General features: G+C 44.4%; 1 protein-coding gene across 2 annotated transcripts in view; it reads right to left on the bottom strand.

Annotated features, from left to right (window-relative positions):
* The window catches only part of LOC133653510 (metabotropic glutamate receptor 7-like), a 133,912-nt gene that overhangs the window by 27,451 nt on the left and 92,463 nt on the right, over window positions 1-13,998 (bottom strand). For both annotated transcript variants that reach the window (XM_062052863.1, XM_062052862.1), the window contains one exon: window positions 5,228-6,163. In XM_062052863.1, coding sequence (XP_061908847.1) covers window positions 5,228-6,163 — 936 coding nt within the window. The remainder of the gene's footprint in view (window positions 1-5,227; window positions 6,164-13,998) is intronic.

Genomic DNA, 13,998 nt, shown 5'->3' with positions numbered 1-13,998 from the left:
TCAAAACCCAGCCTCCTATATCTGTCTGCACGTCAGTCTCCATACTGTGATTTAGCAAAAGTTAGTGACATTCAGGCCTTTTTTTTTCTTTCTAGAAGTCATGAGTCAGCTGATTTGAGGATGCTGGTGATTCTCAGCATCATTACCTGACTGTGCTGAGTAGCTGCAGGTGCACAAGAGAGGAAAGGGGATGCTCTCTGATCCTTTGTTGCTATATTCATATGACATCCCTCGACATGAGTTTAAATGAGCCAAACAAAAGAGGTGAGAGAGGAGGGATGGGGTCGCAGGTGTGGAAAACAAGGACATGCGACTGTAACAGAAACACTAGCCTGTATACAGTATATACTAGGGTTGTTAGCATAGCACCGCGATACTAATTAATCATTTTTGGTACTATACCGTCTCTGAAACGTATTGGTGACACACCCCCCACCCACCCGCGCCCGCGTCAAAGTCACGTAATGACGTCGCTGGTTTACGAGCAGAACAGCATGTTCAGCAGCACACAATCAAGGAGTACTTACAAGCAGACACAGTATGTAGACAGAAAAGGGAGAACGGACCCATTTTGGCTTAAAAACTAACAATAAAGAAACTAAAGCCCAGAAATTATCATGTAGAAAGCTGGAACGCAAATGGCGTGCGACTAAACTTGAGGTTTTCCATCAAGCCTGGTGTGATAGTTTAATAACTTATAAACGCATGTGTACCTCAGCTAAAGCTAAATATTACTCAAATCTCATCCACCTCAACAAAAATGATCCTAAATTTCTGTTTAGTACAGTAGCATCGCTAACCCAACAAGGGACTCCTCCCAGTAGCTCCACCCACTCAGCAGATGACTTTATGAATTTCTTTAATAAGAAAATTGAAGTCATTAGAAAAGAGATTAAAGACAATGCATCTCAGCTACAACTGGGCTCTATTAACACAAATACGACTGTATATACGACGGACACTGCCCTCCAAAATAGTTTCTCTCTCTTTGATGAAATAACATTGGAGGAATTGTCAAAATGTGTAAATGGGACAAAACAAACAACATGTTTACTTGACCCAATTCCTGGGAAACTTATCAAGGAGCTTTTTGTATTATTAGGTCCATCAGTGTTAAATATTATAAACTTATCACTTTCCTCTGGCACTGTTCCCCTAGCATTCAAAAAAGCGGTTATTCATCCTCTACTCAAAAGACCTAACCTCGATCCTGATCTCCTGGTAAACTACCGGCCGGTGTCCCACCTTCCGTTTATCTCGAAAATCCTCGAAAAAATTGTAGCACAGCAGCTAAATGAACACTTAGCGTCTAACAATCTCTGTGAACCTTTTCAATCCGGTTTCAGGGCAAATCACTCTACGGAGACAGCCCTCGCAAAAATGACTAATGATCTATTGCTAACGATGGATTCTGATGCGTCATCTATGTTGCTGCTTCTTGATCTTAGCGCCGCTTTCGATACTGTTGATCATAATATTTTATTAGAGCGTATCAAAACGCGTATTGGGATGACAGACTTAGCCTTGTCTTGGTTTAACTCTTATCTTACTGACATGATGCAGTGTGTCTCCCATAACAATGTAACCTCGGACTATGTTAAGGTAACGTGCGGAGTTCCCCAGGGTTCGGTTCTTGGCCCTGCACTCTTTAGTATTTACATGCTGCCGCTCGGTGACATCATACGCAAATACGGTGTTAGCTTTCACTGTTATGCTGATGACACCCAACTCTACATGCCCCTAAAGCTGACCAACACGCCGGATTGTAGTCAGCTGGAGGCGTGTCTTAATGAAATTAAACAATGGATGTCCGCTAACTTTTTGCAACTCAACGCTAAGAAAACGGAAATGCTGATTATCGGTCCTGCTCAACACCAACATCTATTTAATAATACCACCTTAACATTTGACAACCAAACAATTAAACAAGGCGACTCTGTAAAGAATCTGGGTATTATCTTCGACCCAACTCTCTCGTTTGAGTCACACATTAAGAGTGTTACTAAAACGGCCTTCTTTCATCTCCGTAATATCGCTAAAATGCATTCCATTTTGTCCACAAGCGATGCTGAGATCATTATCCATGCGTTCGTTACATCTCGTCTCGATTACTGTAACGTTTTGTTTTCGGGCCTCCCTATGTCTAGCATTAAAAGTTTACAGATGGTACAAAATGCGGCTGCTAGACTTTTGACAAAAACAAGAAAGTTTGATCATATTACGCCTATACTGGCTCACTTGCACTGGCTTCCTGTGCACCTAAGATGCGACTTTAAGGTTTTACTACTTACGTATAAAATACTACACGGTCAAGCTCCTGCCTATCTTGCCGATTGTATTGTACCATATGTCCCGGCAAGAAATCTGCGTTCAAAGAACTCTGGCTTATTAGTGATTCCCAGAGCCCAAAAAAAGTCTGCGGGCTATAGAGCGTTTTCTATTCGGGCTCCAATACTATGGAATGCCCTCCCGGTAAAAGTTAGAGATGCTACCTCAGTAGAAGCATTTAAGTCTCATCTTAAAACTCATTTGTATACTCTAGCCTTTAAATAGACTCCCTTTTTAGACCAGTTGATCTGCCGTTTCTTTTCTTTTCTTTTCTGCTCTGCTCCGGGGTGGACCGCTAGCCTGTTCATCGGATGGGGACATCTCTACGCTGCTGACCCGTCTCTGCTCGGGATGGTTCCTGCTGGCCCCACCATGCATGGACTGGACTTTCGCTGATGTGTTGGACTTTCACAATATTATGTCAGACCCACTCGACATCCATTGCTTTCGGTCTCCCCTAGAGGGGGGGGTTACCCACATATGCGGTCCTCTCCAAGGTTTGTCATATTCATTCACATTGATGTCCCACTGGGGTGAGTTTTCCTTGCCCGTATGTGGGCTCTGTACCGAGGATGTCGTTGTGGCTTGTACAGCCCTTTGAGACACTTGTGATTTAGGGCTATATAAATAAACATTGATTGATTGATTGAAGTTATAACACTGAAATGCCCTCAGGAAGAGGTGCTTTAAGACATGGCTAGCTAGCTAGCGGCTAACGTCCATCCGCCATCGGCAGTGTTTTAGCTACTTTTAAATCACTAATTCTCGCCTCCATGGCGACACATAAATTACTTTTCTGACAAGGATCATCCCTGCAGGACGAGGAATAACTAAACATGTTTCACTACACACCGTAGCTCACCGGCATCACAATTTAAACGAACGCCATTGGTGGATCTACACCTGACATCCACTGTAATGATATCAAATACAGGCAAGTATCTAGTCAATACTACTATGATTACGTCAATATTTTTTGGCATCACAACATCTAATTTCATTTTTTCAAAATGTATATTATGTTTAGAAACTCAGGAAATATGTCCCTGGACACATGCGGACTTTGAATATGACCAATGTATGATCCTGTAACTACTTGGTATCGGATTGAAACCCAAATTTGTGGTATCATCCAAAACTAATGTAAAGTATCAAACAACAGAAGAATAAGTGATTATTACATTTTAACAGAAGTGTAGACAGCACATGTTAAAAGAGAAAGTAAGCAGATATTAACAGTAAATGAACAAGTAAATTAATAATTCATTTTCTACCACATAATAAATGACACAATATGTTACTGCATATGTCAGCAGACTAATTAAGAGCCTTTGTTTGTTTACTTACTACTAAAATACAAGTTGTCTAGTATGTTCACTATTTTATTTAAGGACTTACAGTAACTGCAATAAGAAACATATGTTTAATGTACCCTAAGATTTTTTGTTAAAATAAAGCTAAAAATGCAATTTTTTCGTGGTCCCCTTTATTTAGAAAAGTACCAAAAACTACCGAAAAGTATCGAAATAATTTTAGTAAAATATTGGTATCGTTACAACACTAATTTATATACTGTAGATATACATCATACCATCTTGTCTTTGTCTCAACTGGCCATATTATTTTCAAGATACACGTTTTGCACACTCGTTTTTTTTTCTCATCCGGTTCATCCAAGACAAGAGAGTCCCGTTTTAAACAAGCAAACATTTGTTCATGTTGAAAACGTTGGCATGGCTTGAAAATGAATAAGGAAGCGCATCCCCTTAACTACACTGGCATCGATGCGAAGGCTGCTTTCAGGACATGCAAAGGCACTTCTCACTTTCTGCAGCTGGGGAGCAAGCAGACATGCAGCCACAGAGGCCATTAAACTAGGCCGCTGTGGTGCGAAGTGACAGGCAAAGGAGGAGTTAACTGCATAAGAGGAAAGGAAAACACATTAGTGCTTCGCTGCTCTCTGTGAGTAACATAATGAACTCCTAATCGCTGCTGAGGGTGTAATTCGTCTATGAAATCAGCACCAAATTGAGGTGGGGAAAATCGGTTTCTGATCCATCTGAAGCAGTTGCTTAGCAGGACTAATATCGAGTGTTGTCCTTCTCAAAAGGTTTGGAATAAGTAACGCTTTCCTGTCAGCATTGATATTCTGTCGGGGGGAAACTTTCCCTCCACTCTGTTTTTGTGCACACGCCTCGGCGAGCCGCACGCGCAGCTCATGAGTGGGCTCGATGAATGCATCTGTATTCTGGCGGCTGCTGGCCAGATAAGCAGTAACTCACCCAGAAGGTCAAAATGTCAAATTCTCAATCAACTCCAGGAGCGCTCAATGTCAAATGCTTTCGTTGGGTAGAGAACAGCTGTCAAGAGATGGAATGTGTCGAATCAAACTTCTATTTACCCGTCCTGTTCCTTGGTGCCTTCCTCCTACACTCGTTCCTCTTCCTCCTCCACCTGCTTGTCTCCTTTCCCAGAATGCTACATAATGGTGTAAACGAAGCCCTAAGCGTGAAAGCTGAAATAATGGGATCTGGAGCAGCCAACTCCCCTATTCACGACACTCCACGGGCATTTCAGGATTCGGGCCCCCTAACATCAACCCCTTCTCTGCCTTTGGTGTGCTTTCTGTCTGTGTTGGGACAAGTGTGGACCCCCATGCAAAATGGCGTGATGAGAAATCAAACGCAAATGAGCCTGTAAGTTATACAGTTGTGAAATGATTGCACAAGCTCTCTGCATGCACTGTTTATCATATTGTGTCTCACAAATATGCATGTGTGCATGTGTTTGGACAAGATAAACGCAGGGCTGAAGGGCTGACTGTAAATTAATGAGTTGAAGGAAACAGAGAAACAAAGCAAAGGGGCCTTGACACAGACAAGGAGAGTCATTGACTAACCTTCTCAGCAGACTGGGCCGTGCCAAAGAAAATAGGGATGAAGGCCAGCCAGACGATACAGGTGGTGTACATGGTGAAGCCGATGGGTTTGGCTTCGTTGAAGTCTTCTGGTACGTCTCTGGTCTTGATGGCGTAGATGGTGCAGGTCACCATCAGCAGGATGCTGTAGCCCAGTGAGCAGATGATCTGGAGGTCTGTAATGTCACACTTCAGTACGCCACGGGCCAGCATGGGGTTGATGGTTTTCTGCTCATCATAGTCTATAATGGTGTTGGGAGGGTCCACGGCAAACCACACGAGCACACCCAGCAGCTGGACGCAGATCAAACTGGAAGTGATGGCGATTTGAGAGGTTGGGCTGATGAAGCGGGGGGCTGTGACCGTCTGCTTTCCTTGCTCGAAAATCCGATAAATGCGGTTGGTCTTGGTGAGCAGCGCTGCGTAGCTGATGCACATACCCAGACCCAGGAAGATCCTCCTGAAGGCGCATACGCCTACGTCAGGCTTGGCGATCATGAGAAAGGTTGTGATGTAACACAGAAAGATGCCGGTCAGCAGCACGTAGCTCAGCTCTCGGCCCGATGCGCGCACAATGGGTGTGTCATTGTAGCGCACAAATGTAGCCATGATGAAAATGGTGGCAATGATTCCGAGCATGGCCAGGAAGACGGGGATGACTGCCCAGGGGGAGTGCCACTCCAGCTTGATGATAGGGATGGGCTGGCAGGCAGTTCTGTTCGGGTCGGGCCTCATGTTATATGCACACAGTCTGCAGGAGGTTTCGTCATACTGGTACTGGTAGCCATCACAGAGCTCACAGTGCCAGCAGCATGGCATCCCCTTGACCCTCTTCTTCCTCTCTCCGGTCTTACAAGGCAGACTACACACAGAGATGGGCACCTCCTGCTCGCCATCGGGCCACTGAAGCTCCTCCAGCTGCAAGAGTAAAGACAAACCAGATGAGACTGTTGGACATGACCAAGGTATTACAACATTCACTTTATAGACGTGACAAATACCCACAAGCACAGGGAAATCAAAAGCCTATGCGGTTTTAGATGAGATTCAAACCCAAATCGTGTAGCTGTGCAGAAGTGCTGATTCATCACGACTTACATTGTTTATAATAAGGAGCACAATATTACAGTAGCATCTGCTTATTATATGCTATCACCAAATGACTCCATTCTCTTTAAGACACCAATGCACCTGAAGTTGCCTTTGTTTGTTAAATTGAAAATAATGGAAAATACCATGAAACTGTTCTAATAATGGAGCAAGTGAGGTGTGAAATATGAGCAAGCAAAGAAGTTAAGGTTGGGACAATGTCCACTTTAGTTGTTGCAGAACTATTTGTACGTAGTAAAGTGTAAACTGATCTTGTTAGTGTACAAACATGGTGCAGAGATATCTTATATTCTAATCCTGAAGGCTCAAAGAGCGTTAAATATTTAATATCCAAGACTTAAACATACACATCAGCCTTCAAAAATCCATACAAAAAGGGTAATTTCATCTGTTCAGGGAGATTGAAAAAAAAAGGATGATGTTAACATTGATTTGATGATGCTTTCAGAGGCTTTGCTGATTTACCATGAACGTTTACTTATTTTCTAATACTTTATACTTCCTGTAATGTTTCTATTGCTGCAAAAGCACTACAAGATTAATAGTGGCAAAGTTATAGAATGTGGACACACATTTCAATGTTAGTTCATCTCCACTAAATATGGACTATATACTAAATATAGGTAGCTAAAAAGTCATATTTTCTTTTTTCCCAGTATGTCCACATCCATGAATGACTTGGCAATAAATGTCAAGAATTCAAAGCCACTAACTCTGTCATAAACTCTGTGACACTGTTTTAGTTACTCTCTAGGCTCCTTGGCATTATACATCCTTGAGGGCCGGCTTTCCTGACAGGCGAACCAGGTGGCCGCCAGGGGCACCATCCTTTGGAGGGGGCACCAAATTGAAGAATGTAAAACAACAAATACATTTTTTTTATTAAAACAATTTTAATAATAATACAAATACGTAAATACAAATTGTATGTATAATGCACACTCTGTACACTTAATTGGAACGCTTTTTAAAAAAAATAACAATCTAACGTATGACCTATGATGTGCTGCTACTAGCGCTATGAACCTGACTGATAATGCTGCTACTGCTGGTGGAGGGTGACGTCACGTTGGATCATGATCGAAGAAGGGTAGTGGAGCAATTTTATCTGATTGATAATATTTTACAACAAAAAGGGGGGCATCAAAGTTATCCGGTGCAGCCTATAAAGCAAAGGAAGGAGGAGGAAATACAGGGTTAAAGCAGAGGTTTGTATGTACACTCAGCAAATTAATATTTAGCGTTAGCATCATGACTTTTATTATAGGGGCTAAGAGCAACAGGCTGTTGTTGCTGTTCTTCCTATTCAGAGGCCAGCGAGAATAGTTTGCGTACGGTATAAACTAAATTGGGCGAAATTCTTAAGTAAACATAAAGTAAATAAACAACATTTGTAAAGCAGAAAATCGAGAAATGCACGGAGGGTAAAACAGTCGATAACCCAAACTTAAACTGAATATAATGTAAGCTCGGCTATTGGCTCATTTGGCTGCAACGTAAGCTATTATTTAAATGAAATCATGGATGCTATGTGCTATGATATAGATGCAATCAGAACTTATTGACAGCCACGACAGGCACATAGAGAGGCTGCTACAGAGGAGGTGTTGTTACTGTATTCACCTGAGCCTTGCCGTGAAGAAACATGTAAGGTTTTCAGTTTTGGAATTTGATTAAAGGGCAATTTCTTCCTGTTATAAATGTTTTAGTTATCAATAAATACAAAACCCAAAACCAGTGAAGTTGGCATGTTGTGTACACTACACTGCAAAGACAAGATACTTAACGTTCAAACTGATAAACTTTGTTATTTTTTGCAAATATTAAGTCATTTGGAAATTGATGCCTGCAACATGTTTCAAAAAAGCTGGCACAAGTGGCAAAATAGACTGAGAAAGTTGAGGAATGCTCATCAAACACTTACTTAGAACATCCCACGGGTGAACGGGCTAATTGGGAACAGGTAGGTGCCATGATTGGGTATAAAAGCAGCTTCCAGTCATTCACAAACAAGGATGGGGCGAGAGTCACCACTTTGTGAACAAATGCGTGAGCAAATTGTCCAATAGTTTAGGAACAACATTTCTCAATTAGCTATTGCAAGGAATTTAGGCATTTCACCATCTACGGTCCGTAATATCATCAAAAGGTTCAGAGAATCTGGAGAAATCACTGTACGGAAGCGGCAATGCCCGTGACCTTCGATCCCTCAGGCAGTACTGCATCAGTGTGTAAAGGATATCAGAAAACCACTGTCAGTAACTACAGTTTGTCGCTACATCTGTAAGTGCAAGTTAAAACTCTACTATGCAAAGTGAAAGCCATTTATCAACAACACCTAGAAATGCAGCCGGCTTCGCTGGGCCTGAGCTCATCTAAGATGGACTGATGCAAAGTGGAAAAGTGTTCTGTAGTCTGACGAGTCCACATTTCAAATTGTTTTTGGAAACTTTGGACATCGTGTCCACCGGACCAAGAGGAAAAGAACCATCTGGACTGTTATAGGCGCACAGTTCAAAAGCCAGCATCTGTGACGGTATGGGGGTGTATTAGTGCCCAAGACATGGGTAACTTACACATCTGTGAAGACACCATTAATGCTGAAAGGTACATACAGGTTTTGGAGCAACATATGTTGCCATCCAAGCAACATCTTTTTCATGGACGCCCCTGCTTATTTCAGCAAGACAATGCCAAGCCACATTCTGCATGTGTTACAACATCGTGGCTTCGTAGACTGGCCTGCCTGTAGTCTAGACCTGTCTCCCTTCGAAAATGTGTGGGGCATTATGAAGCATCAAATACGACAACGGAGACCCCGGACTGTTGAACAACTTAAGCTGTACAACGTAGTGGTAAAAATGCTCCTGTGCCAACATTTTTGCAATGTGTTGCTGCCATTAAATTCTAAGTTAATGATTATTTAAAAAAAAAAAAAAAGTTTCTCAGTTCGAACATTAAATATCTTGTCTTTGCAGTGTATTCAATTGAGTGTAAGTTGAAAAGGATTTGCAAATCATTGTATTCTGTTTTTATTTACGATTTACACAACGTGCCAACTTCACTGGTTTTGGTTTTGTACAATATGAAAGTATTTTAGAGTTACAATGCATGAAGCAATGCCATTTGTGCCATTTTGTGTTTTATACTACAGCGTCTATTCAGACAGCAAGCAGCCGCCCTTTGCTGCTGAGAGACAGACTCAACATGTAGATCCAGGTGTTATTATTTGTAACATACTGTACGACCACTTTTTTCAAGTAAAACGTATACAACATACAGTCATGGTCAAAAGTGTACATACACTTGTAAAGAACATAATGTCATGGCTGTCTTGAGTTTCCAATAATTTCTACAACTCTTATTTTTTTGTCATAGAGTGATTAGAGCACATACTTGTTTGTCACAAAAAACATTCATGACAAAATAAGAGTTGTAGAAATTATTGGAAACTCAAGACAGCCATGACATTATGTTCTTTACAAGTGTATGTAAACTTTTGATCGCGACTGTATATGGTCAACAATAATACATCTAAATCAATATCAGACTAATTTTTGACACAGTCATTTTTAAATGATCTCAAGCCCATCCATCCATCCATCCATTTTCTTCCGCTTATCCGAGGTCGGGTCACGCGGGCAGCAGCCTAAGCAGAGAAGCCCAGACTTCCCTCTCTCCAGCCACTTCGTCCAGCTCCTCCCGGGGGATCCCGAGGTGTTCCCAGGCCAGCCGGGAGACATAGTCTTCCCAACGTGTCCTGGGTCTTCCCCGTAGCCTCCTACCGGTCGGACGTGCCCGAAACACCTCCCCAGGGAGGCGTTCGGGTGACATTCTGACCAGATGCCCGAACCACCTCATCTGGCTCCTCTTGATGTGGAGGAGCAGCGGCTTTACTTCGAGCTCCTCCCGGATGTCAGAGCTTCTCACCCTATTTCTAAGGGAAAGACCCGCCACCCGGCAGAGGAAACTAATTTCAGCCGCTTGTACCCGTGATCTTGTCCTTTCGGTCATAACCCAAAGCTCATGACCATAGGTGAGGATGGGAACGTAGATCGACCGGTAAATTGAGAGCTTTGCCTTTCGGCTCAGCTCCATCTTCACTCTAATGGATCGATACAGCGTCCGAATTACTGAAGACGCCGCACCGATCCGCCTGTCGATCTCACGATCCACTCTTCCCTCACTCGTGAACAAGACTCCGAGGTACTTGAACTCCTCCACTTGGGGCAAGATCTCCTCCCCAACCCAGGGACGGCACTCCACCCTTTTCCGGGCGAGAACCATGGACTCGGACTTAAAGGTGCTGATTCCCATCCCAGTCACTTCACACTCGGCTGCAAACTGATCCAGTGAGAGCTGAAGATCCTGGCCAGATGAAGCCATCCGGACCACATCATCTGCAAAAAGCAGAGACCTAATCCTGCAGCCACCAAACCAGATCCCCTCAACACCCTGACTGCACCTAGAAATTCTGTCCATAAAAGTTATGAACAGAATCAGTGACAAAGGGCAGCCTTGGCGGAGTCCAACCCTCACTGGAAACGGGTTGTACTTACAAGCTCTGACACTGATCATACAGGGAGCAGGCCGCCACAAGCAGACAGTCCGATACCCCATACTCTCTGAGCACTCCCCACAGGACTTCCCGGGGTACACGGTCAAATGCCTTCTCCAAGTCCACAAAGCGCATGTAGACTGGTTGGGCAAACTCCCATGCACCCTCAAGGACCCTGCCGAGAGTATATAGTTGGTCCAGAGTTCCACGACCAGGACGAAAACCACACTGTTCCTCCTGAATCCGAGGTTCGACTATCCGGCCTAGCCTCCTCTCCAGTACACCTGAATAGACCTTACCGGGAAGGCTGAGGAGTGTGATCCCACGATAGTTGGAACACACCCTCCGGTTCCCCTTCTTAAAGAGAGGAACCACCACCCTGGTCTGCCAATCCAGAGGTACCGCCCCCGATGTCCACGCAATGTTGCAGAGTCTTGTCCACCAAGACAGCCCCACAGTGTCCAGAGCCTTAAGGAACTCCAGGAGGATCTCATCCACCCCCGGGGCCTTGCCACGGAGGAGCTTTTTAACTACCTCGGCAACCTCGGCCCCAGAAATAGGAGAGCCCATTACAGATTCCCCAGGGACTGCTTCCTCATAGGAAGACGTGTTAGTGGGATTGAGGAGGTCTTCAAAGTATTCCCGATCCACAACATCTGCAGTCGAGGTCAGCAAAACACCATCCCCACCATACACGGTGTTGACAGTGCACTGTTTCCCCTCCGTGAGGCGGCGGATGGTGGTCCAGAATCGCTTCGAAGCCGTCTGGAAGTCGTTTTCCATGGCTTCCCCGAACTCCTCCCATGTCCGAGTTTTTGCCTCTGCGACCACTGAAGCCGCACACCACTTGGCCTGTCAGTAACTGTCCGCTGCTTCCTGAGTCCCATGAGCCAGAAGGACTCGATAGGACTCTTTCTTCAGCTTGACGGCATCCCTCACCGCTGGTGGACACCAGCGGGTTCTAGGATTACCGCCACGACAGGCACCAACCACCTTGCGATCATAGCTCCAATCGGCCGCCTCGACAATAGAGGTACGGAACATGGTCCACTCGGCCTCAATGTCCAGCGCCTCCCTTGTGACATATTCAAAGTTCTTCCGTTGGTGGGAATTGAAACTCTTTCTGACAAGAGACTCTGGCAGACGTTCCCAGCAGAGCCTCACAATGCGTTTGGGCCTGCCAGGTCTATCCGGCATTCTCCCCCACCATCGCAGCTAACTCACCACCAGGTGGTGATCGGTAGAAAGCTCCGCCCCTCTCTTTACCCGAGTGTCCAAAACATGAGGCCGCAAATCTGATGACCCAACTACAAAGTCAATCATGGAACTGCGGCCTAGGGTGTCCTGGTGCCAAGTGCACATATGGACACCCTTATGTTTGAACATGGTGTTTGTTATGGACAATCTCTGACGAGCACAAAAGTCCAATAACAAAACACCACTCGGGTTCAGTTCCGGGCGGCCATTCTTCCCAATCACGCCTCTCCAGGTTTCACTGTCGTTGCCAATATGAGCGTTGAAGTCCCCCAGTAGAACAAGGGAATTACCCGGGAGAGTACTCTCCAGTACTCCCTCGAGTAAATCCAAAAAGGGTGGGTACTCTGAGCAGCTGTTTTGTGCGTAAGCACAAACAACAGTCAGGACCCGTCCCCCCACTCGAAGGCGGAGGGAAGCTACCCTCTCGTCCACTGGGTTGAACTCCAATGTGCAGGCTTGCCACCCCAGCCCGTCGCCTTTAACTGCGTGCAACGCCAGAGTGAAAGAGAGTCCAGCTCCTCTTGAGAGAACTGGTTCCAGAGCTCTTGCTGTGCGTCGAAGTGAGTCCGACTAGATCTAACCGGAACTTCTCCACCTCGCGCACTAGCTCAGGCTCCTCCCCCCCACCGAGGTGACGTTCCACGTCCCAAGAGCTAGCTGCCGCCCAGCTCACATCGCACCCGACCCCTATGGCCCCTGCTATGGGTGATCTTAAGCCACTCAGGCCTATTCATCTGAAAATAGTTGTCTTACTTTGGCTGCATTAAAATGAGTGCTTAAATGTATTTTATTACTAAAAACATGATTCTGCAAGAGAAAATAATTGATATTAATAATGGATATTAGCTTGCCTGCTCACACTAAAGTAGCTTTCAGTGCTGTTATATGGCCTTTTAAGCAATAGAAAAGTATAGTTACCACAACTACATTACTGGAATAAGAAGTAAAAAGTTATACTGTACATATAATATGGACTGTACCCAATCATTATATTATACTCATATATTCTATATACTTTGGCTACATGCTTTGATTTATAATTACAGTATATTATATATACGCATTATATTAACAGGGAATAGTGAACACTCAAAACAGAGTCAAAATTGAAAATGTTGGTCTTGTAATTTAACTAAAATCATCATTATTAATTCATCCATCCATCCATCGTCCTCCATTTATCCGAAGTCGGGTTGCAGGGGCAGCAGCCTAAACAGAGATGCCCAGACTTCCCTCTCCCCATCTACTTCATCCAGCTCTTCTCTGGGGATATCGAGGCGTTTCCAGGCCAGCTGGGAGATATAGTCTCTTCACTGTGTCTTAGGTCTTTCCCGTGGCCTCTTACCGGTCGGACACACCTTAAACACCTCCCCAGGGAGGCGTTCGGGGGGCATTCTGAGCAGATGCCCAAACCACCACATATGGCTCCTCTCGATGTGGAGGAGCATTGGCTTTACTCTGAGCTCCTCCCTAATGACAGAGCTTCTCACCCTATCTCTGAGGGAGAGTTCCGCAACCCGACGGAGTAAACTCGTTTCGGCCACTTATACCCGTGATCTTGTCCTTTCTGTCATAACCCAAAACTCATGACCATAGGTGAGGATAGGGATGTAGATCGATTAATACACTTACGTATATATTTCAAAGTTGTTCTGTGTGTTTAGATTTCTTGCAGGATAATGAAGTAGTAGCAGCTGACTCAATGTTACTAACCAACAACCTGAAGACACATCCTCAGCTTCAACAGATGCCTTTGAATCTATTAAAGCTGCCCCCATTGATCCTGCTGACTGGCCACACTATTTGATTGATACACACTAAGAACTGA

Source organism: Entelurus aequoreus, linkage group LG07, assembly GCF_033978785.1.
Source record: "Entelurus aequoreus isolate RoL-2023_Sb linkage group LG07, RoL_Eaeq_v1.1, whole genome shotgun sequence".
Classification (NCBI taxonomy): domain Eukaryota; kingdom Metazoa; phylum Chordata; class Actinopteri; order Syngnathiformes; family Syngnathidae; genus Entelurus; species Entelurus aequoreus.
The sequence above is the reverse complement of the archived record's forward strand: the minus strand, read 5'-3'. Positions and strand labels throughout refer to the sequence as shown.